This window comes from Lithobates pipiens, unplaced genomic scaffold (genome assembly GCF_037356315.1).
Source record: "Lithobates pipiens isolate NorthernLeopardFrog02 unplaced genomic scaffold, aLitPip1_a1.2 Scaffold_18, whole genome shotgun sequence".
NCBI classification, from domain to species: Eukaryota; Metazoa; Chordata; class Amphibia; order Anura; family Ranidae; genus Lithobates; species Lithobates pipiens.
Window position 1 is genome coordinate 373,320,300 of NW_027507758.1, and position 23,643 is coordinate 373,343,942.

At 46.5% G+C, this 23,643-nt stretch overlaps 1 protein-coding gene across 6 annotated transcripts in view; it reads right to left on the reverse strand.

Moving 5' to 3' along the window:
• Positions 1-19,791: 19,791 nt before the first annotated feature.
• ABCC5 (ATP binding cassette subfamily C member 5) overlaps positions 19,792-23,643 on the reverse strand; it is a 215,036-nt gene continuing 211,184 nt past the window's right edge. For all 6 annotated transcript variants that reach the window (XM_077487701.1, XM_077487702.1, XM_077487704.1 and 3 more), the window contains 2 exons: positions 23,262-23,426; positions 19,792-20,315 (listed from right to left, as the gene is read on the reverse strand). In XM_077487701.1, coding sequence (XP_077343827.1) covers positions 20,214-20,315; positions 23,262-23,426 — 267 coding nt within the window. In that variant the 3' untranslated portion in view covers positions 19,792-20,213. The remainder of the gene's footprint in view (positions 20,316-23,261; positions 23,427-23,643) is intronic.

Here is a 23,643-nt window from a genome sequence, read left to right on the forward strand (position 1 = left end):
ACATACAACATCACTTAACTATAGGTCCCTATAGTTAACAGTCCATACAAACGCAACCAAAGCACTGCTCCCAGTGGGAGGAATACTCTGATTGCCGTAGGTCTTCATCTGTTTCCGTTAACAAGGATAGACAGCCGTCGCATCCGAAAGTTCCTGGAAGAAAACAAAAAAAATATACATCCTAGGCTACAATCTAACAAATTTACACTTCAACTGACAAAGGGGGTTATTATCCTTGTTTGGCTGACAGACTGATCATAGAATGAAGTTGGCATGGGTACTTCTGTCAGGACTGTCATCCCCTCAAAAGAAGTCTAGAAGACTCCTGCAGGATGCAACCTGAGCAGACGCACCAGTAACAATATACATATGTCCGTAGCCAAACTACTTTCTGTTTGGCTTCTAAACAGAAGTCCTAGATATGTTTTTTTCACTAAACAAAAGGGAAAATGACAGGAGCAGCACACTTTAGTGTCCACTACACTTGCTTGTCAGACATCCGAAGCTGCGGTCCTGTATAGGCAGTCAATGGGGACAACCCAGCTGCCCACTTGCAGTCAATAGGAATCTTCCGGCATATCTGTAACTACCTCTCCTGTAGTCCCATTTACAGATAATACTGGGGGTCCGGTAGCCTTTTGTGAATGTCTCCTTTCCTTCCCCTCTTACAGAAATAGAGTAGCTCTGGGTATGCTGTCCTCTTTAAGGACCAAGACTCTGTCCTTGTAGATGGCCCTCCCGAGCTTCTACTCCCTGTAAATGTCTTGAAACCTGACCCACACTTCACTGCCAGGTGTCCTTTGGGGCTTAGGGACATGTAAGTAGTCCCAGACCAGATCACTCTCCCATTGTTCCCGGGAGGCCTCAACTGTTTTCATGACCTGAGCTGGAACATACGGGTAATCAAAACCCCACTCCTGTGCGACTCTCCTCTGAACATCCCTCTGGAATCTGAACAGTCGGGGCAACTCCTTAGGCTTTCCCCGCCCAGGCAGAACACGAGTCCGGGGCTCTAATATCCTGTTGTTGATAGGTTGATGCTTGGTTATGAGGAGCATCTGTTGAGAGTCAGATGTTGGGTACTGGGGGTTTTGGGAAGGTGGACATGATCTCCGGAGCTCTAGTGGAAGCTCCTGTAGAGGTGGAGCTTTCCAGAAACCATTCATCTGCCCCACTGGAATCAACTTCTTCTGGAGATGACCATACAAATAGATGCTCCATGGACCCGTATCTGTCCAGCACCTCTGGTGACCCCCAGTCTATAGCCCAGCCCTTGCCTACACTGTCCGGCTCACCCGAGGGATCCCCCTCTATCAACTGTGGCTCCTTCCTGATGGGCTCAGCAAGGGGCTTACTTGTAGCCGGCTCTTCAGGGTTGCCTTCCGGAGACTGCCCACTAATACCGACAGTCTCCAGGTCCCTGGCCAGGCCACAGGCTTCCCCAACAGGTCCTACCTGAACCTCTGGTTTCTCTAATTCCCCTGAACCAGTCCGGAGCTCCTCTGCTCTGACACACGGCCCTCTCCGGCCCTTCTGAGTCATCTGGAATTGAATCACAGTCCGGTAGTAGAGCTGGCAAAGTAATACTGGTCATGTATGACTTCACATGTTATAGTCACTGAATGCTGAAATGTTTCTCTTTGTTGCTATGGGTAATGGGTTAACAGTAAAGATAATCTCGTGGGACCTCCATGTAGCACACTATTCCCTTCAGAGCTGCAAAGTTGTTCATTACCTTTATATTAATAGCCCCCCGTTCTTCCCTCCCATGCAAAGTTTCACAAACATCAGACAGTCTTTATATTCTGTTAAGCTTTATTTTTGAACTTTTGTTATTGGAACAAGTAGATAGAAGATATGAGATACCTCCATAGATTCTGGTTCCTGACTCTGATCCTGCGTACTCTTCTTTTGTGAACTGAACAGCATCACCCTGAATAATACCGTGGGTGCAGATTCCAAAGTCCCAGGCCTTCACCGCCTAATTCCTTGATTCTTGCACTCAGCCCATGTCAGTTCTGGAAAGTGTCTCTCACTAGGTCCTTGGACACATAGCAAGTTTATGGATAAGCACTACTGGTTTGCACTCCCTTTGCTCACTCCCAGTTGACAGTCCATGTTTCCCACAGAAGGTCAATTCCCAGTTTCCTCCGTCCGCTTTACGCCTACTTCCTCCTCCGCATGGTCCGGCGCATGCCAGGCTGGGACACCCGGTTTCTCCTCTGGTCTACATAGCGACGTCTGCTCAGGCTATCCAGTGCTGGGGTCTCTGAAACCCCCAGGCCTTCAAGCCCGCTTCTGCTATCCAGCACTGGGGTCTCTGAACCCCCAGGCCTTCAAGCCCGCTTCTGCTGCACTCTCTACATCTTGGGTTCTCTCCTCCTCCCCGGAAGCATGTGACCCCCAGCTTACATGCGAGTCCTGCCCCTGCCAACAATTTAATGATTGGTCCAGAGCTCTCCACATAAGCTGCCTGTCACTCAGGTCCCAAATCCTGCCTCCCTTCCAGAATATTTCCCCTGGAAGGATGAGGGGACTTCCTTGAGCCAGGGTGTAGGTGGCCACACCCCCCTCTATTCTAACATTCCCATCTCCCAAATAAACCACCAGGCCTAGAAAAAGTGCAAGGCCCTGGCTAAATTTACCTACCACAATAACACACTAAGCACCCACTTAAATGTATATATAATATATATATATATATATATTAGAATATATATATATATATATATATATATATATATATATATATTCTTTTTTTTAGCAGAGACCCTGTAGAATAAAATTGTGGGTGTTACAATTTTTTTTATGTCACACTATTTGTGCAGCGGTTTTCCAAATGCAGTTTTTTGGGGGAAAAAACACTTTCATGAAAAAAAGAAAAACAAAACACAGAAAGTTAGCCCAATTTTTTTGTATAATGTGAAAAATGATGTTACATTGAGTAAATAGATACCGAACATGTCACGCTTTATAATTGCCCGTGGAATGGCGGCAAACTACAGTGCTTAAAATTCTCCATAGGTGACGCTTTCAACGCCTTTACACATTACTAGTTTAGAGTTGCACAGGAGGTCGGGTGCTAGAATTATTGCTCTCGCTCTCACATTCGTGACAATACTTCAAGTGTGGATCTATTGCCGTTTACGTATGCATGTGAGAGTAACGTATGCGTTCGCATTTGCGCATAAGCACGGTGGGACAGGGGAGCTTTACATTTTTTTTAATATAGATTTATTTATGTATTTTAAACAAAAATATTTATTTTTTCCTTTTTTTTGTACTAATTTTATTGGTATAGGATAAACTACATCCCTTGTCATAGCATGGGCCGTGACAGGTCCTCTTCACGGAGAGATTTGGGGTCTATTAGACCCCAAATCTCTCCTCTGGCCTCCCATGTAGCCGATCAGACACAGATCGTTCTGATCGGCTACTCATCTGGCCTCGGCTGGCCAGGTAAATAAAGGGGTGGACCTGGAAGTGACAAATTACTCGTTGCTTCTGGTTTCCAGGGCTACAGAGAAAGGAGAACAACGTCAGTTCCTCTCTCTCTGAACAGGGCAGCCATCGCAGCCGATCGCATTGCTCCTGGCCTCCGCAATGGGACCGGAGAGCCCAGGAGTGGCGGCGGGAGGGGGGTTCCTGCTAATTAGCCACTCAGATCACTTCTGCCTTGTTCAGAATCACTGGCTGAAAACGTTAATACCTGTAGGTGCAGGCATCATCCAGTGACAAATTCTCCACTCAGACCACTTTTATAAAGAATCACTGGCTGAAAAAACTACCAGGCTTATGGCATATTGCTGCAGCCATAACCCTGGTATTCCACTTGCCAAACAGGACATCATTTGTCATTTGAGCCTCATAGCATGAATCCGTAGGACCAAGGCTTTATTTAATAAAAATGTTATTAAATAAAACTTTGGTTCTACGGATTCATGCTATGAGGCTCATATTTTCCATACATATGTGGATGTCCATCGCTGGGGATTCCTAAACCGATTTGGTGAGGTGGATTGCAGCTATGCGAACCAGAGGGATACCTCGTTAAAGGGGGCACCACCATTGGAATACAGCTAATACGCCTGTTACCAATGCAGGAGTGAGGCGCTCTGCTGAGTGCAGGCACAAGAGGGTGATACGGATGGAAGAGGGGAGCACTGGAGAGTCACCTTTATTTTTATGCATGGATCACTGTTCACAGATTGCTATTTAACCACCTTACTTTTTGTTATAATAAATATCCCCCAAAAATATCTAAAAAAAAAAAAATTTCCCTCAGTTTAGGCCGATACGTATTCTTCTACATATTTTTGGTAAAAAAAAATCGCAATAAGTGATTATTGATTGGTTTGTGCAAAAGTTATAGCGTTTACAAAATAGGGGATAGTTTTATTTGATTTTTTTAAATATTTTTTTTTTACTAGTAATGGCGGCGATCAGCGATTTTTATTGTGACTGCTACATTATGGCGGACACATCGGCCATTTTTGGGACCATTGTCATTTATACAGCAATCACTGCTATATAAATAAAGTGATTCCTGTGTAAATGACACTGGCAGTGAAGGGGTTAACCAGTGGGTGGCAGTGTAGGGGTTAAGTGTTCCTAGGGGTGTGTTACTAACCGTGGGGGGCTGGGCTTTCATTCAGTGAACACTGATCTCTGCTCCAATTACATGGAGCAGAGATCAGCGTCACTAGTTGCTAGGCAGAATGGAGAAATGCTGTTTACAATGGCATTTCTCCATTCAGCCGCCCCGTGAGACGATCGCGGGTATGCCCGCGGCAATCGAGTCCGCGGGACCCACGAATGGACTCACGGGGGTCCCGACTGGCACGCGAGGGCGGCATTAAAGATTGGACGTACCTGTAGGCCAATATGCCTGCCCGTGCCATTCTGCCGACCTACATCGGCGTGCGCTGGTCAGGAACCGGTTAATAGTGTATAACAGGGGTTGACAAATTTGCTTTGAATTTAGGAGCCAGTTGAAAACGTTAGGAGCCAGTTTTTTTTTTTAAGAGTGGTATGGATTGTCAGCTCCTGGAATAAGGCCAGTCATTTTCACCCCTATCCCTAACTCACAACAGAGCACCCAGTCAATAACTCCAATGTAACGCTGTTACATCAGGGTTATGGGTTGACCAGAAAGAGTAAGGCTGGCAACAGATGGAACAGGTTGGCTTAGGCAGGTGGCACTGGTTTGGGACTGACAGATGGTACTGGTTGCCACTGGCAGGCACGTGGAACTACCAGATTGCACTGGCAGGTGACATTGATTGGCACTGGCAGGTGACACTGGTTGGCATTGGCAGGTGGCACTATTGGCACTGGCAGATGGCACTGATTGGCGGTGGCACTGGCAGGTGGCGCTGGCACGTAGCACTGATTGGCACTGACACTAATTTTCAGTGGCACTGGCAGGAGATTGGCAGGTGGCACTGGTTTGGAACTGACAGGTGGCCCTGGTTGGCGGTGGCACTAGTTGTCACTGGCAGGTGGCATTGGTTGGTGTTGGCAGGTGGCACTGGTTGGTGTTGGCAGGTGGCACTAGTTGGCGGTGGCACTAGTTGGCACTGATTGGTGGTGGCACTGGCAGGTGGCACTGATTGGCGGTGGCAGTGGTATGTGGCACTGATTGACGGTGGTACTGGTTGTCACTGGCAGGTGGAACTGGTTGGCGTTGGCACTGGCAGGTGGCACTGGTTGGTGGCACTGATTGGTAGTGGCAGGTGGCACTGATTGGCAGTGGCACTGATTGTCACTGGTAGGTGGCACTGATTGGCGGTGGCACTGGTTGGTGGCGGCACTGGCAGGTGGCACTGATTGGTGGTGGCACTGGTTGGTGGTGGCAGGTGGCACTGGTTGGTGGTGTCACTGATTGGCGGTGGCACTGGCAGGTGGCACTGGTTGGAGGTGGCACTGGCAGGTGGCACTGATTGGTGGTGGCACTGGCAGGTGGTAGCAGGTGGCACTGGCAGGTGGCACTGATTGGTAGCGGCAGGTGCCACTGATTGTCACTGGCAGGTGGCACTGATTGGCAGTGGCACTGGCAGGAGATTGGCAGGTGGCACTGGTTTGGAACTGGCAGGTGGCCCTGGTTGGTGGTGGCACTGATTGTCACTGGCAGGTGGCACTGGTTGTCATTAGGTGGCACTGGTTGTCGTTAGCAGGTGGCACTGGTTGGTGTTGGCAGGTGGCACTGGTTGGCGGTGGCACTGGTAGGTGGTGGCAGATGGCACTGATTGGCGGTGGCACTGGTAGGTGGCACTGATTGGTGGTGGCACTGGTTGCCACTGGCAGGTGGCACTGGTTGGCAGTGGCACTGGTTGTCACTGGCAGGTAGCACTGATTGGCGGTGGCACTTATTACTGGCAGGTGGCACTGATTGGCGGTGACACTGGATGGCACTGGCAGGTGGCACTGATTGGCGGTGGCACTGGTTGGTGGTAGCAGGTGGCACTGATTGGTAGTGGCAGGTGGCACTGATTGTCACTGGCAGGTGGCACTGGTAGGTGGCACTGGTTGGTGGCTGCAGGTGGCATTGATTGGCGGTGGCACTGATTGGTGGTGGCAGGTGGCACTGGTTGGTGGTGCAGGTGGCACTGGCAGGTGCCACTGGTTGGTGGTGGCAGGTGGCACTGATTGGCGGTGACACTCGGCACTGGCAGGTGGCACTGATTGGTGGTAGCACTGGTTGGCACTGGCAGGTGGTAGCAGGTGGCACTGGCAGGTGGAATTGATTGGTAGTGGCAGGTGGCACTGATTGGCAGTGGCACTGATTGGCACTGGAAGGTGGCACTGATTGGCGGTGGCACTGGTTGGTGGTGGCAGGTGGCACTGGTTGCAGGTGGCATTGATTGGCGGTGGCACTGATTGGCAGTGGCAGGTGGCACTGGTTGGTGGTGGCAGGTGGCACTGGCAGGTGGCACTGGTTGGTGGTGGCAGGTGGCACTGATTGGCGGTGACACTCGGCACTGGCAGGTGGCACTGATTGGCGGTGGCACTGGTTGGCACTGGCAGGTGGTAGCAGGTGACACTGGCAGGTGGCATTGATTGGTAGTGGCAGGTGGCACTGATTGGCAGTGGCACTGATTGTCACTGCAAAGTGGCACTGGTAGGTGGCACTGATTGGCGGTGGCACTGGTTGGTGGTGGCAGGTGGCACTGGTTACAGGTGGCATTGATTGGCGGTGACACTAGTTGGCACTTGCAGGTGGCACTGGTTGGTGGTGGATGGTGGCTCTGATTGGTAGTGGCAGGTCGCACTGATTAGTGGTGACACTGATTGTCACTGGCAGGTGGCACTGGTAGGTGGCACTGGTTGGTGGCTGCAGGTGGCATTGATTGGCGGTGGCACTGGTTGGCACTGGCAGGTGGCACTGATTGGCGGTGGCACTGGTTGGTGGTGCAGGTGGCACTGGCAGGTGCCACTGGTTGGTGGTGGCAGGTGGCACTGATTGGCGGTGACACTCAGCACTGGCAGGTGGCACTGATTGGTAGTAGCACTGGTTGGCACTGGCAGGTGGAATTGATTGGTAGTGGCAGGTGGCACTGATTCGCAGTGGCACTGATTGGCACTGGAAGGTGGCACTGATTGGCGGTGGCACTGGTTGGTGGTGGCAGGTGGCACTGGTTGCAGGTGGCATTGATTGGCGGTGGCACTGATTGGCAGTGGCAGGTGGCACTGGTTGGTGGTGGCAGGTGGCACTGGCAGGTGCCACTGGTTGGTGGTGGCAGGTGGCACTGATTGGCGGTGACACTCGGCACTGGCAGGTGGCACTGATTGGCGGTGGCACTGGCAGGTGGTAGCAGGTGACACTGGCAGGTGGCATTGATTGGTAGTGGCAGGTGGCACTGATTGGCAGTGGCACTGATTGTCACTGCAAAGTGGCACTGGTAGGTGGCACTGATTGGCGGTGGCACTGGTTGGTGGTGGCAGGTGGCACTGGTTACAGGTGGCATTGATTGGCGGTGACACTAGTTGGCACTTGCAGGTGGCACTGGTTGGTGGTGGATGGTGGCTCTGATTGGTAGTGGCAGGTCGCACTGATTAGTGGTGACACTGATTGTCACTGGCAGGTGGCACTGATTGGCGGTGGCACTGGTTGGTGGCAGGAGGCACTGGTTGGTGGTTGCAGGTGGCATTGATTGTCGGTGGCACTGGTTGGCAGTGGCACTGGCAGATGGCACTGATTGGTAGTGGCAGGTGGCATTGATTGGCGGTGGCACTGATTGTCACTGGCAGGTGGCACTGGTTGGTGGCAGGTGGCACTGGTTGGTGGTTGCAGGTGGCATTGATTGGCGGTGGCACTGGCAAGTGGCACTGGTTGGTGGTGGCACTGGTTGGTGGTGGCAGGTGGCACTGATTGGCGGTGACACTCGGCACTGGCAGGTGGCACTGATTTGCGGTGGCACAGGTTGTTGGTGGCAGGTGGCACTGATTGGCGGTGACACTCGGCACTGGCAGGTGGCACTGATTGGCGGTGGCACAGGTTGGTGGTGGCAAATGGCACTGATTGGCGGTGACACTTGGCACGTGGCACTGATTGGCGGTTGCACTGGCAGGTGGCACACTGAGCACTAAAGTAACAGAGGAGCTGTCAGAATTGAGCTTAATGTCGGGGGTGGGCGGGACCCAGCTGGGGTGTGAAACTGACAAGTGACAGAGAGGCAGATCTGTCAGATTTGAGCTTGATGTCGGGGTGGGCGGGACTCAGCAGCTATCAAACATCAGCCAACGATTGGGCTGCTTAAGAAAAGGGGCGGGGCCACATACAAGTAGCGGCCCGCCCAGATCCCACTGGCTGGTGTTTGATAGCTGCTGGGTCCCGCCCACTCCGGCCAGGTCCCGCCCACTCGGCCAGGTCCCGCCCACCCCCGACATCAAGCTGAAATCTGACAGATCCTCCTCTCTGTTTCACACACTTAGCGCATCGCTTGATGCTTGCCAGAGCTGCTGAGTGTGGAGGAGGGAGGAGGACGGCAGTCAGTGTTAATGTTCTGCATGTCTGGGGCATCAATAGTGAGTGGGCTGGTGGCAGCTTAGGCGCCAGGTTGCGATTTCTGGTCGCATTGGCGACCTGGCGCCTGGGGTTTGTCGAGCCCTGGTGTATAATAATATACAGATTATATATATATATTTTTTGGGACTCATCACTCTGTAATTAGCACTTGTCACTTTATTTTGGGTGTGTGCAGGAGCAGCACACGGACAATGTTTTTTGGATTCGCTGTTTTTTTTCAACATGTTCATACATATATATGTTTTGGTAGATCATAAGCTCAATAATAGCATGCAATGCCAAGTTGCGGTTTCCAAAGCGAGCAAAGTCCTTTCTTGTATTAAGAGAGGTATGGACTCCAGAGAGAGAGATATCATTTTGCCCCTGTTCAAATCATTAGTAAGACCTCATCTGGAATATGCCGTTCAGTTTTGGGCACCAGTTCTCAAAAAGGATATCAGGGAACTGGAAAAAGTGCAGAGAAGGGCATCCAAACTGATAAGAGGCATGAAGGAGCTCAGCTATGAGGAAAGATTAATGAACTTGGTGTTGAGTTATTCACTTTACAGTCAACAAAGAGGACAAGGGGGCACTCTTTACGTCTAGATTTCATCTCCAAATACGGAAAGGTTTCTTCACAGTAAGAGCTGTGAAAATGTGGAATAGACTCCCTGCAGAGGTGGTTCTGGCCAGCTCAGTGGATTGCTTTAAGAAGGGCCTGGATTATTTCCTAAGTGTACATAATATAACTGGGTACTAACATTTATAGGTAAGTTGATCCTGGGAGAATCCGATTGCCTCTCGGGGGATCAGGAAGGAATTTTTTCCCCTGCTTTAGCAAATTGGATCATGCTCTGCTGGGGTTTTTTGCCTTCCTCTGGATCAACTGTGGGTATAGAATTGGGTATATGGGATTGTATGATATTATTATAAAATTTTTTTTTTTTTTTTTTGTGGTTGAACTTGATGGACATGTGTCTTTTTTTCAACCTGACTAACTATGTAACATATATATTCAGGGATTGAGTCACGCAGCACTAAGCACTTGTCACTTTTATATTTTTGATGTGCTGAAGTATTACTGTAATATACAGTACAGACCAAAAGTTTGGACACACCTTCTCATTCAAAGAGTTTTCTTTATTTCTATGACTATGAAAATTGTAGATTCACACTGAAGGCATCAAAACTATGAATTAACACATGTGGAATTATATACTGAACAAAAAAGTGTGAAACAACTGAAAATATGTCTTATATTCTCGGTTCTTCAAAGTAGCCACCTTTTGCTTTGATTACTGCTTCACACACTCTTGGCATTCTGTTGATGAGCTTCAAGAGGTAGTCGCCTGAAATGGTTTTCACTTCACAGGTATGCCCTGTCAGGTTTAATAAGTGGGATTTCAAGCCTTATAAATGGGGTTGGGACAATCAGTTGTGTTGTGCAGGAGGTGGATACAGTACACAGCTGATAGTCCTACTGAATAGACTGTTAGAATTTGTATTATGGCAAGAAAAAAGCAGCTAAGTAAAGAAAAACGAGTGGCCATCATTACTTTAAGAAATGAAGGTCAGTCAGTCCGAACAATTGGGAAAACTTTGAAAGTGTCCCCAAGTGCAGTGGCAAAAACCATCAAGCACTACAAAAACTGGCTCACATGAGGACCGCCCAAGGAAAGGAAGACCAAGAGTCACCTCTGCTGCGGACGATAAGTTCATCCGAGTCACCAGCCTCAGAAATCGCAGGTTAACAGCAGCTCAGATTAGAGAACAGGTCAATGCCACACAGAGTTCTAGCAGCAGACACATCTCTAGAACAACTGTTAAGAGGAGACTGTGTGAATCAGGCCTTCATAGTAAAATAGCTGCTAGGAAACCACTGGTGAGGACAGGCAACAAGCAGAAGAGACTTGTTTGGGCTAAAGAACACAAGGAATGGACACTAGACCAGTGGAAATCTGTGCTTTGGTCTGATGAGTCCAAGTTTGAGATCTTTTGTTCCAACCACCGTGTCTTTGTGCGACACAGAAGAGGTGAACGGATGGACTCCACATGCCTGGTTCCCACTGTGAAGCATGGAGGAGGAGGTGTGATGGTGCTTTGCTGGTGACACTTTTGGGATTTATTCAAAATTGAAGGCATACTGAACCAGCATGGCTACCACAGCATCTTGCAGCGGCATGCTATTCCATCCGGTTTGCGTTTAGTTGGACCATCATTTATTTTTCAACAGGACAATGACCCCAAACACACCTCCAGGCTGTGTAAGGGCTATTTGACCAAGAAAGAGAGTGATGGGGTGCTGCGCCAGATGACCTGGCCTCCACAGTCACCAGACCTGAACCCAATCGAGATGGTTAGGGGTGTGCTGGACCGCAGAGTGAAGGCAAAAGGGCCAACAAGTGCTAAGCATCTCTGGGAACTCCTTCAAGACTGTTGGAAAGCCATTTCAGGTGACTACCTCTTGAAGCTCATCAACAGAATGCCAAGAGTGTGCAGAGCAGTAATCAAAGCAAAAGGTGGCTACTTTGAAGAACCTAGAATATAAGACATATTTTTAGTTGTTTCACACTTTTTTGTTCAGTATATAATTCCACATGTGTTAATTCATAGTTTTGATGCCTTCAGTGTGAATCTACAATTTTAATAGTCATGAAAATAAAGAAAACTCTTTGAATGAGGTGTGTCCAAACTTTTGGTCTGAACTGTATATATAATTTTTTTTATACTTTATATTTGGGTTTACATATATATTTATTGATGCACTATTCACTTTATATGGAGTGTTGGCAATATTCACAGTATGGGATGGAATTTGCACATAATTCTTTGAACAGCGCCATTTTCCTAGTGTTAGGCCCCTCCACTGTGTGAGGAGGATAAGCAGAAGCCACAGGTTCAGAGTGATGACTGGCATGTCAGTGTTCTCCCAGTTTTGAAATACTTGCTCAGGGTCCAGTGCTTGAAGGTATCATGTACCTGGAGAAGACTGGAACGTTGTGAAGGCCTCTCCTGCCCAACACTCTTGAAGGTGGAGACAAAGAGTGTAAGGGCAATAAGTGGTACAAGTACCATAGCAGCTGGCTGATGATGTCCACTCTGTAGAGCTGGTAGTTGCAGTCCTTAGAACAGGGTGCAGGAGCAGCTTGGCACTAGAGCAGTAGATGGAAGCAGGACCAGGAGACAGGCGGCAGCCAGCAACAATTAAGCAGCGAGGGACTGAACCAGCAGGCAAAGCATGTCAAGATGGCAGGCCAAGGTCAGTAACGGTCAGGGCAAAGCAGTACAGAATCAGCAGGCAGAGACAATTCCAATAAACAGGTAAAAGTCAGAGTAATCAGGTAAACATAGTTGAAGCAAAGTCCAAAGGCAAGCCGGGTTATGCGCAGGTACAGGAGATCAGGTCTCAGGAACAAGATGAAGACCATTCAGCAACTCCTCACAGTGACAGAGCAGTTTAAATAGGCCACTGGGAGCCATGTGCTCACACCAATTGGTATGTGCACTTGCACACATATAATCAACTGGCTTAGTACATCTAACATTGCCCCTTTGCTTGAAAAAATGAGCATGTGTAATATGCATACACAAATGAGCAGACAGGGCTGATGCAAGGATTTTTGACACCCTAGGCAAAACCTAATTTTGCTGCCCCCATTGGCTCCACCTCTGACTCCACCCACTTTGCCCTGCCCATGTGACAGGAGGTGGAGTTATACAGGAAGTATAGACTTGCTTCCTATAGCGCTGGCTGCGCTGCGCCTCTAATTACACTACTGACCAGATGGAGCAGCTGCCTGAGACTGAGTTAGTTACATGCTGCAGCCTGCAGACCATGCAGACACGGAGGGAAATCAGCGGCCGGGCGCCCCTAGGCAGCAGTGCGCCCTAGGCGGCTGCCTAGTTTGCCTAGTGGTAGCACCGACCCTGTGAGCAGAAGCACAAGTCTGTGCTGGTTTTCTGATGCTAGGAATCCAGTTTACCTTACAGAAGGGTTCAAAGTGTCTTGGGTGGGCTGAGGGCTTCAATCCTGTGTCCAGGTATTACTGGAGACCTGCAGGCTGTGTAAGTGTGCAAGGTCATTATAAGCTAACTGGGAATAGCTCAGGGGCCATGTCAGGAGAGAACTGTGTACTCCCATTAAGAAAGCTGATATCCTTGAGACACTACACTTAATGTTGGAGAGATTCCTTACCTGCAGGACTTAGAAATTCATAATAGCTTTGTTGACATTGTGATCATGTCATCGCATAGAGATCACATGATCCTCCGGCCACTCAATGCAGCCATGTACCCCTGGGTGTGCATGTGCCAGGCCATGTATATAAACATTGCTGAGCCCGGCTGTGCCACCAGTCCAAAGTAAAAGTACTATGGGTTGGAGATAAGTGGTTATGGAAAGGTGGGCTCGTAAGCCCTTAATCCTGTATTTCTGAACTGAACTTCTGGTCCCCAAGGGTTCCACTGCAATCTATCCATGAATCGTAGGCAGCTTATGGGTAGATCACATCCCCACTGCCAGCTGATTGAGAACAGTACAGGAAGTGGCTGTGATAGTGCTGGTTGTGTCGTGCTATTCCCCACCGCCCCCTCCTGTTCATCCCAGGTGCTTATATGTGACATCACATAGGATGGATATGAGAGAGGGACATTGGGGAACAGCACAATACAAGAGGACTCATCACAACCCCTTCCCTGCATTGCTCTGCACGGGATCCTTCAGGGCACAGATCCTTACGGTTGGCAAAAAATACCCTTGCTTGGACCGTATCTAGGATCAGACCTAGATACTTTAGACTTTGAGCTGTTCTCAAGGTGGACTTTTTGGTATTTATAACCCAGCCTAAGCTTTCCAAATAGCACACTGTGCAGGTTATGCTCTGTTCTAGAGGCTGTAGTGAGTGATCTCTGAGCAGGAGGTCGTCCAGATACCCAAGCACCAAAATCCCTTGGGCCCTTAAAAGACCCAGTACTGGTGCTAGGACCTTTGTGAACACCCCGGGAGCTGCGGCAAGCACGAAGGGTAGAGTCGCAAACGGAAAATTATGTTCTCTACTGCAAATCGCAGGAACCTCTGATGAGGCTGAAAAATAGGTACGTGTAGATATGCATCCTTTATATCGATGAAGGCTAGAAAGTCTCCCATCTGGAGCAAGGCTACAATTGAGCCGACAGACTCCATCCGAAAGGACTGGATTAGTAGATACTGGTTAGGGATCTTAGATCCAAAATGGGCCTTGTGTCCCCGTTTGGTTTTTGAACTGTAAACAGGTTTGATAAAAACCCTGCGCCCCTTTCGGATAAAGGAACCTCTACAATCACTCCTTGATGCACTAAATTATGTAGTGCCTGAAACAGAAAGTTTCTTCTTTGAGGATCCGAGGGAATGCTGGATCTTAGAAATTTCTGAGGGGGAACACCCCCATAACTCCAGCTTGTAACTGCAGGATATAGTCAAGGTGACCCATGCCTTCTGAACTACTGTTCTCCAAATGTCCACAAAATGCAGTAGCACCCCCCCACCCGATAGAGTGGGGGCGTCTCCTCAAAAGGAGGGCTTGGTGCCAGGTTTAGAAGAGCTGTGGACCCAGGACTTTTTCTGGCCCTAGCGCCCTGTTAGCGGTGGAACTGCCTTGGCGCAGAGACACCTGAGGAAGCAGTTCCTGAGGTTTTTAAATGGGGGCACCTGGTTCTTCTCTTTACAGGAAGTAGAGCGAGCTCTTCCCTCCAGAAATCTTTTGGATATATTTGACCTCAAACGTTCACCATGAAAAGGGGAAACTGCCAATAACTTCTTACAAGGGAGCTAGGCTAACCAGTTCTTAAGCCACAAAAGTCTGAACATATGTACAAACAAGAGAGCCAAACGAGAAACCTGCTGTATTGAATCCTTTAAGGCATCAACAGCAAAACAGCGCTCAATGAATATCTGTCTTATTTTCAGCAAGTTCATCCTCCTGGTTAGGCCTGTCAGACCGTCTGACCTGATCCTTTATGGACTGGCAGATACACTGGCCAAAGAAAAGGAACCCTTTAATAATGACTCCTGTTTCTTGTCAACAGGGTCTTTTAATCCCTGTGCATTATCCAAAGGACAAGTTAAGTTCTTGTTTAAGGAAGAGACTGCTGCATCTACAGCTGGCATTCTCCGCTTCATGAACTTTTCATCCATGGGATATAAAAGGGAAAACCTCTTAGGAAGAAAAAATCCTGTCAGGATGTTCCCAATCAGCATACACCACCTGTTACAGCAGCGGGTGCAAGGGGAAAGCCTGTGCAGCCTGAAGAGGCCTCAGGGACCCCAAAGAGGACCAGGGGGCTCAGTAACCTCTGCAAGAGGCAACTTAAAGGCAGAATGAACCATCTCTGGATTAAAAGCCTCTGCCTCAGAGAGGCAGACACCAACTGGATATCTTATTGTCCAGATTGCTCAGAAGCAGACTCATCTGCCAGGCCCTCCACAGAATCCTTTTAGCTCTTCCCCATCCTCAACCCATTTCTGCTCCAAACTAGGAGGCTCAGGGGAGGGGGGATCTGACACTCTTCTTGTCACCCTGTGGGATGGAGGCAATCATGCCAACAATCCTGTGCTCTAACCAGACTATGGCCGAGGACAGTTGATCCTTGGTGATAAAAGGGTGAACCAGCAGGGTTGACTGTAGCCACAATTACAGATAGGTGCAGCAGCCTCTGGTCTTTCAAGGGATACAACACTAAGGATACGACTAGGTTCATCAGGAGCTACTGACATAGATGTGCCCTTCATTGTAGTGTTAGTCCCACTCCTCTTTTTTGAAGACATTTACAAGCCACAAAAAGGGGAGTACCTGGGTGTAGTATTAACACACCTCAGAAGGGAGACCCTTTAATGGGGCTCACCAAGCCCCTATGCAACAATCCTGCTAAACACCTTGCCCTGCCAAGCAGCACCTGGTGACTGACGTGACCCAAGTAAGGAGAAATGAACCACTGTAAATGCCTGGTTCAGAGCCAGCTCTGTGTCCCACAGCTGCCTTCTGGAAGCACTGCATGCTTGGCATACACAGCTTAAATAAGCAAGCTGTGCACCAGAATGTTCTGTGCATGCGTGCGCACGAGATCCCAGCTAACGGGCATGGCTGTATTAGTGTATGAATGCAAATCTTTGTGTGCCAAGATAGAGGCTATAGCGCATGTGCATGGTTGCCAAACTGCTGATGAGCGCCCGAAGGTGCGAAATGGTGTTAAAAGTAAAAAAACAGCCAGACACAAGCAAAAAAAAAAAAAAAAAAAAACACTCACAGCTAGCTCAAAACTCCCCGTATGGTCACCACATACAGGTATACAGATTCTAGCTAGCCCACAATAATAAGGGGGCTTCCCTTACCCATCCAAGTGCAGGGCAGCTTAGAAACCAAGAGCCCAATCTTAACCCATCACAGTGGGTTCCTGTCACTTGTGGAACTTCAAGGACTGGGTACCCTTTTCATGTTTAGGGTCCACTCCCTTGGACCTGTACATCACCCTGCAGGAATGCCGTAGTGCTGTGGTGTCCAGGATTCCACTTCGCAGGGTCCATCGCCCGGAGGTCGCAAAACCTCGCAGGATCTCGTGTCTTCTTTGTGAGGCTCGGGTACCATTTATCTAAGCATATAGAGCCCGTGTCAAATGGATAAGATTGTTCAATCTCTTGATTCATTTAAGAATCATTTGTGGGACTAGAGACCTGGAGCGCAAACAAACATGCCCATCCACCTTGCAGACACTGGTAAAAAGCTGATGTACTTCCTGTATGGTAGGGGTTACATAGGGGATCACTTCCTGTCTAAAGACTTTGTCTACCAGGGACCATTCACCAAGAGATGGCGTATAACACACTTGGTAATGAATATTAGCCTAACTGTGTCCCATGATGTATGAAAAAGAAAGGAAGGACTGAGTTTTGGCTTTGAAAACAAAACCTGAGGATGAGAAAGGGGGTCTAGAAGCCTTCCATTGTGAAAGTAGTTCTTTTCTTCCTGCAACATCTTTGATGAAATTATCAAGTGCCTCATTAAAAAGACACCCTCTTCAAAGGGCATAGGCAACATTTGCCAACAGCTTTAGCAGACAAGGCTTTCAGCCATAATATTCTGCATATGCGGATAGAAATGAGAGCCAATCTAGAGATCTGTTTCAGGATTAGACCAGGGCATTAACAAAAAAGGCATAGGGCAGCATCGGCAAGTGCTCCATCAGGTTTTGACTTAGAAAATAGGATTGTGATGGTTGTTCATTAGTATAGTCCGTTTAGCTGCAATGTGTCAAACAAGAATTGCAGCAATAGCTGGTTGCAGAGCTGGGTCTGCAAGGTTAAAGAGGATTTAAAAGTGTCTCAGGTTTTCTGTCAGCAGAACTTTTAAAAAGGTGAAACATTTTCCATAGTCATAACAGTATGTTTAAGACTGAGAAGAAAGGGTCAATTACCAAAACGGACCACTTCCCATGAAACTTTTTCCAATGGATAGAGTTTGACAATGATTCTCAGAGGGGTGAAAAAATGTTCAGAGTTATCCCAGTCATCAAAAATTGCCCATTCTATTTGTTCATGAAGGGGGGACATCTTTATTGACTGACCAGGTCTCTTAGTATCCAAGGGAGCATGGTGAGATGGAGAATTGACTGCAACAATGCAAAGGCTTTTGCGCGCCGCATAAGTGAACATACACTATATTGTCAAAAGTATTGGAATGCCTGCCTTTACATGAACATGCGATTTAATGGCATCCCAGTCTTAGTTCGTAGGGTTCAATATTGGGTTTATCAGCATCAACGCTTCTGGGAAGGCTGTCCACAAGGTTTAGGAGTGTGTCTATGGGGATGTTTGACCATTCTTCCAGAAGTTATTTTGTGAGGTCATGCAATGATGTTGGACAAGACAGCCTGGTTCGCAGTCTCCGTTCTAATTCATCCCAAAGGTGTTCTATTGAGTTGAGGTCCGGGGTCTGTGCAGGCCAGTCAAGTTCCTCCATCCTAAACTCGCTCGCCAGTGCACAAAGCAAAGTCCATAAAGATATGGATGGACACGGTTGGGAAGGAGGAACTTGACTGGCCTGCACAGAGTCCTGAATTCAACCACTCTAATACACCTTTGGGATGTATTAGAGTGGAGACTGCGAGTCAGGCCTTCTCGGCCAACATAAATGCCTGACCTCACAAATGCGCTTCTGGAAGTATGGTCAAACATTTCCATAGACACACTCCTAAACCTTGTGGACAGCTTTCCCAGAAGAGCTGAAGCAGTTCTAGCCGCAAAGGGTGGGTGGACTCAATATTGAACCCTACACGTACTAAGACTGGGATGCCAATAAAGTTAATGTGCATGTAAAGGCAGGCGTCCCAATAATTTTGACAATATAGTGTATCTACTATACTGATTAATCGGGTGTATCAGAGGCTGGGGGTAAGAATCCTCCTCAGGCCTTCTATAACTCTGCTTCTGGGTCTTCTTCATTCCATCTAGGTTTACTACATCTAGGGGAGATATTTAATTCTCTGACTCTGAAAGACACGTTTTCCGACCTCTGACAGAGTTAAACAAGTTAGGCACTTTTGTGCACTGGATAGTGGATGGCTTTATTAACCTCTTGCCGACCAGCCGCCGTCATTATACTGCGGCAGGTTGGCTCCTGCATAAACCACTGTAGGTGTACGGCGGTTTGTGAAGGGAAGCTAGCGGGCACATGCTGCGGGTCCTGCAGACTATGTCCACCTGCGACCCGCGATCGCGGTGTACCGAGGCAAAAACGGAGAACTGCCTAAGCAAACAAGGCAATTCCCCATTCTGTCTAGTGACATGTCAGAGATCTTCCGAAACAGCGGTATCTTTCATGTCCTAGGTAGCCCACCCCCCTTCAGTTAGAACACACCCAGGGAATACAGATCCAAGTGACATTTATACAGTAAACAGTGGCTATTTTTAGCTCCGATCACTGTATAAATGTCACTGGTCCCAAAAAAAGAAAGCTCTATTTGTTATTTTTTTTGGGGGGGGGGGAAACTCAAGGTTATACCGATCTGGATGTACTGCTTCTGTTGTTGAAGTAGATGACATTGAGGAGTTGAATAAAGAGCTGATTGAACTATGAAGAAAAATAAAAACTAGTACAACCACCCTGTCAGATTTTTGTTGCTGGATCAGTACTGAGGTCTCCCCGCAGTCAGAATAAAATAGCTCAGTGGGAAGGATTCCTGCATTCACCTCAAATGTGCAGATGGGGGAATTGAGTCTTTGTTTAGCCCTCTGGTTCAAAGAAAAAACAAAGGCAATCAATCGTCACAAGATCTGAAAGCTCGTCTCCACCTCCAGGCATTTAAATCCTCTTTAAAATGATTGGCGTGTTAAATCTTCAACCAACTGTTGATATAGAACTATTAGAGCATCTTCTATTAAAATGCCTTCCCCCAGCATCACTTGGCAAAATAGATGAAACCATAGTAATTTTTCTTCATTACTTTCTCATCTTCTACTTCATAATGGCGGATCTTCAGAGAAATGTTTCACAGTAAAGAATATAAAAAAACATCAATGTGCCCCAATTGTTAAAATAGAGGGTAACCATGAAAAGGTTATGGATTAAACAAGAAAGACCAAGAGGCATAACTGACAACGTAACAGTTTTGTCCACAGATATTGACTAACATTTCTGTAAAGGTAAGCTTATTCATTTCTCACTCACACTGATCATTTATTTATTTTTAACAAAAAGTGTATAAAAAGTGTATGTAAAACAGAAATTCAACCAGAATAATGAACAACCACACACTTTTTTTTAGTTAACCCAGTGCTCATTTTAATATAAAATAAACCAGCTTACATCTTCACAGTAAATATAGCTATATACAGATGCATGTAGAAAGCTCCATTCTAAGCCGGCTACATACAGAACTATGGTTGCCTGAACCATTTTTATTTTTTTCAGTGCATTTCTTAACGAAAACACATTTTTGTAACCTTTTGTAATGGGAATAAATATAATAGAACATGAATATCTTCAAAACAGTTAAAAAACCTAAATCCTGAAATTGATTTGTGCTAAAAAATAAAAACTAGAACAGAAAGGAAAGGCAAAATATTCCTGTCAGACACGGAAAAAAATAGGAGAAGTGTGCCTGCCACAGGCAGGGAATGAGAAGCAGCGTACAGCCCCACTAGGTGAGGCAACTGATACGCTAGTAATTAAGCCCTTTAACCCTTAATGGTAGTCTTATTCTCTGCTGCAGCAAACATTGAGAAGAATCGAGTGTTCTCATTGGACAGCAAGGCAGATGGTGTGTCAAACTCCGTTACCTGCAAAAGCCAATTTCATTACATTAGAAAACAAGGCTATATACTGTATTTTACCTCATTAGTCAAATACATGATGAAGGTGAAACTAGCTATACTAAAGAAAAAGAATTACCGTGCTTCATACCTTAAAGGAGTTGTAAAGGCAGAAGTTTTATCAAGATAAAAAAACTGTGTGAAGCAGCCTCCCCAGCACCTCTTGCCCCCCCCCCCCCCCTACTTACCTGAGCCTCCTTTCACTCCAGCGATGTGCACAAGTGTTTTAGCCGCCCGGGACTCTCCTCCGGATTGGCTGAGACACAGCAGCGGTGCCATCGGCTCCTGCAGTGGTCAAAGTCAGTTAGCCAATCAGGGGAGAGAGGGGTTGGGGCTCCGTGTCTGAATGGAAACATGGAGCTATGGCTCGGCTCAGGTGCCCCATAGAAATCTGCTTGCTGTAGGGGCACTCAACAGAAGGGAGGAGGCTAGGAACAGCAAAGAAGGACCCGAGAAGAGGAGGATCCAGGTTGCTCTGTGCAAAACCAACTGCACACGGAGGGAAGTATAACTTTTTTCTTTTTTAATTAGTCTTTACAATCACTTTAAGGGCTCATTTATACTTGCTTCGACTAACACACATTAAAGCGCCTACAGCTTCAACGTGCTTTTTTTTAATGTTTTTGATGCTTTAGTGATGCTTTTTTTGAAGCTTTAAAAAAAGCTTGGCAATTGCGTGTGTTGATGTTCTATTTGTTTTAGGGGGGCCCAGTAGAACGCCAGCTCAGTAGTACCCCCACTCAACAGAACCCCAGCTTATTAGTACCCTCGTTCAGCAGATCCCCAGCTTATTAGTACCCTCGTTCAGCAGATCCCCAGCTTATTAGTACCCTCGTTCAGCAGATCCCCAGCTTATTAGTACCATCATTCAGCAGATCCCCAGCTTATTAGTACCCCCAAACTTTGCTGATGTCCCAGTCAGTAATAACCCCCAGCTCTGCTGATCCTCTGGTTTGCTGATCCTCCTGTGTGACATGTTAGTTTCTACTGCTCTGGTCCCAGCTCACCTTCTGCTACAGCATTCCCATGTTGCATACCCCTTTTGTGGCATGCTACTGTAGTTTCTCCACTCCAGTATGAAACCCCCTCACCTTCCTGCTGCTCCATGCTGCACACCAGATGTGACGTCTGCACCAGACACTTGCAGAATATTTACACGATTCACAAGTGACTGCTGAGGACGTTTTTCAAGTTTGCTCATTTCCTATTGCATCCTGGCATATCTCATACTTGCAATACCTCCAAAACAAAGTGAAGCCAATGCTGAATAAAAGCCCTCAAAAGCTTCAGATGCTGTAAGCAAGCTTTATTATAGACTTCTACGGAGGCTTTGGAGACGCTTTGAAGCACCAAAAAAGCGACACAGGGTATATAACTTTTGAAGCAAAGCAAGAATGTAAACAGAACAGTAAGCTAACCATTTTATTTAGTGACAGGCTCTTTGCTTGGCATTCAAAAACGCATGTCCAATGTCGCATTTTGAAGCAAGCGTAAACGAGCCCTTATGATCAAGAAGGGCTCCAGACAATTCTAAAAATGAATGCTCTAGTCTTTTTCTGCAGTAATTAAAATAAATAAAAATGGCCCAAACAGATGTACAACATATATATATATATATATATATATATATATATATATATATATATATATATTTTTTTTTTTTTAATTATAAAATAAGCTTCAAAAACATCTAAATGCATACATTTTTAAACACTAAACAGGATAACAAAAAAAAAAAGCCTACATTTCTTTTATTGGTGGATTACCCTGTGTGCTAAAAATAAATGCCAACTTCTAATGCATTTCATAACTTTTTTTTTTTTTTAAAGATGCAATTCTGGAAGGGGGTAGTATCCAGGTAGCATCAGGAAGACCTAGCTAGTGTTGGGCTCTTTTAAAGCCCATGTGCATTGGGAGGTAATAAAAAAAAAAAAAAAAAAAACCTGCAACAGTGAACAGCAGTGTGACCTATTTGGTTACACAGTAAAGCACAGTTATAACAATTATAAGGGTTACTGTAACCAATGACATTTTCCCAAATAAATGATGTCATGCTTATATGTTAACTGTGCATTTAGCTGTATGGCTGGATCTCCAGCCAATGTTATAAATATGAAGGGCACACAACATGATGGCAGATCTATGACCAGACACTGTAACCCATACATTACAGGGTGATACAATACCTTTTGATAGTCTGACCTTACCCTAAACTAATTAGTAACTGTAATTTAGAAATGCTTTGCAGTATATTTAATCCTGGGGGGGATCAATATCCATATCACTTGCTAATTTTAGCACATATAGGAATTGATTTACTAAAGCTGGAGTGTGCAAAAGTTCCCAGGCACGGCTGCACCAGTTTTTCCACTATCCAGACCCCATAATATTGCCCATGGCATCAATATAAAAGCGTTAAATTGTAACCATACATGAACTGTCCAGGCTTTCTGCACAGGTCTGCCCTATAACCTTATTTTCAATGTAGCAATCTATTATGACGTATTATTATTAGTGGGATGTCAGTGTTCTATAAGTGCAAATAAAAATACCAGGACGACTTTGAAATATTTTGTATAGGTCTCTATGGGATATTTATTGCAATAAACCTTCCCATTAGTTGGCAGTGGTTATGGAGCCCTTCAGAGCAGTGGCAGGTGTTTAGTTTGATGCTTTAAAAGGATGTCAGTGATTATGGACTATATATCACCATGGCTGTTAATGAGAATATACAAAGCAGAAATGTTGGGGTATCACCTATTTAGCAGGAGAACTTTATTGTAATGTTAATATGTCACAAAACAAAACATCTAGATCTGGGGCAAGCTGATCTAAACCTATCAGGATATGGCTTCTTTCAGAGTTGAATTACAAAGATGCTTTGTATTAGCATCACAGATGTTCTACACTCACCTGTCCCTGTGTTAGCACCATTATACGGTCAGACCCAAGTACAGTGTGGAGTCGGTGAGCAATAGTCAACATTGTGCAGTCTGAAAAGGCCTCTCTAATAGTTTCCTGGATCAAAACGTCAGTCTCTGCGTCCATAGAAGCTGTGGCTTCATCAAGAATTAGAATCTAAAAATAAAAAATAAATAAAAAACACACATATAAAACATGTTATTTCAGAACATAAAAATACAGAAAAACCGAGCAGCCATATTTTCCTTCTGAACAGCACTTTTTTCCACCCAATATAACTTTTGAAGGTAGTTTTCTGCATCAGAACTTATAGCTAAAGTTTAGGTATGCATATCTTTGCAGTGCTACATTGATCCAGCTTGGACCAATGCAA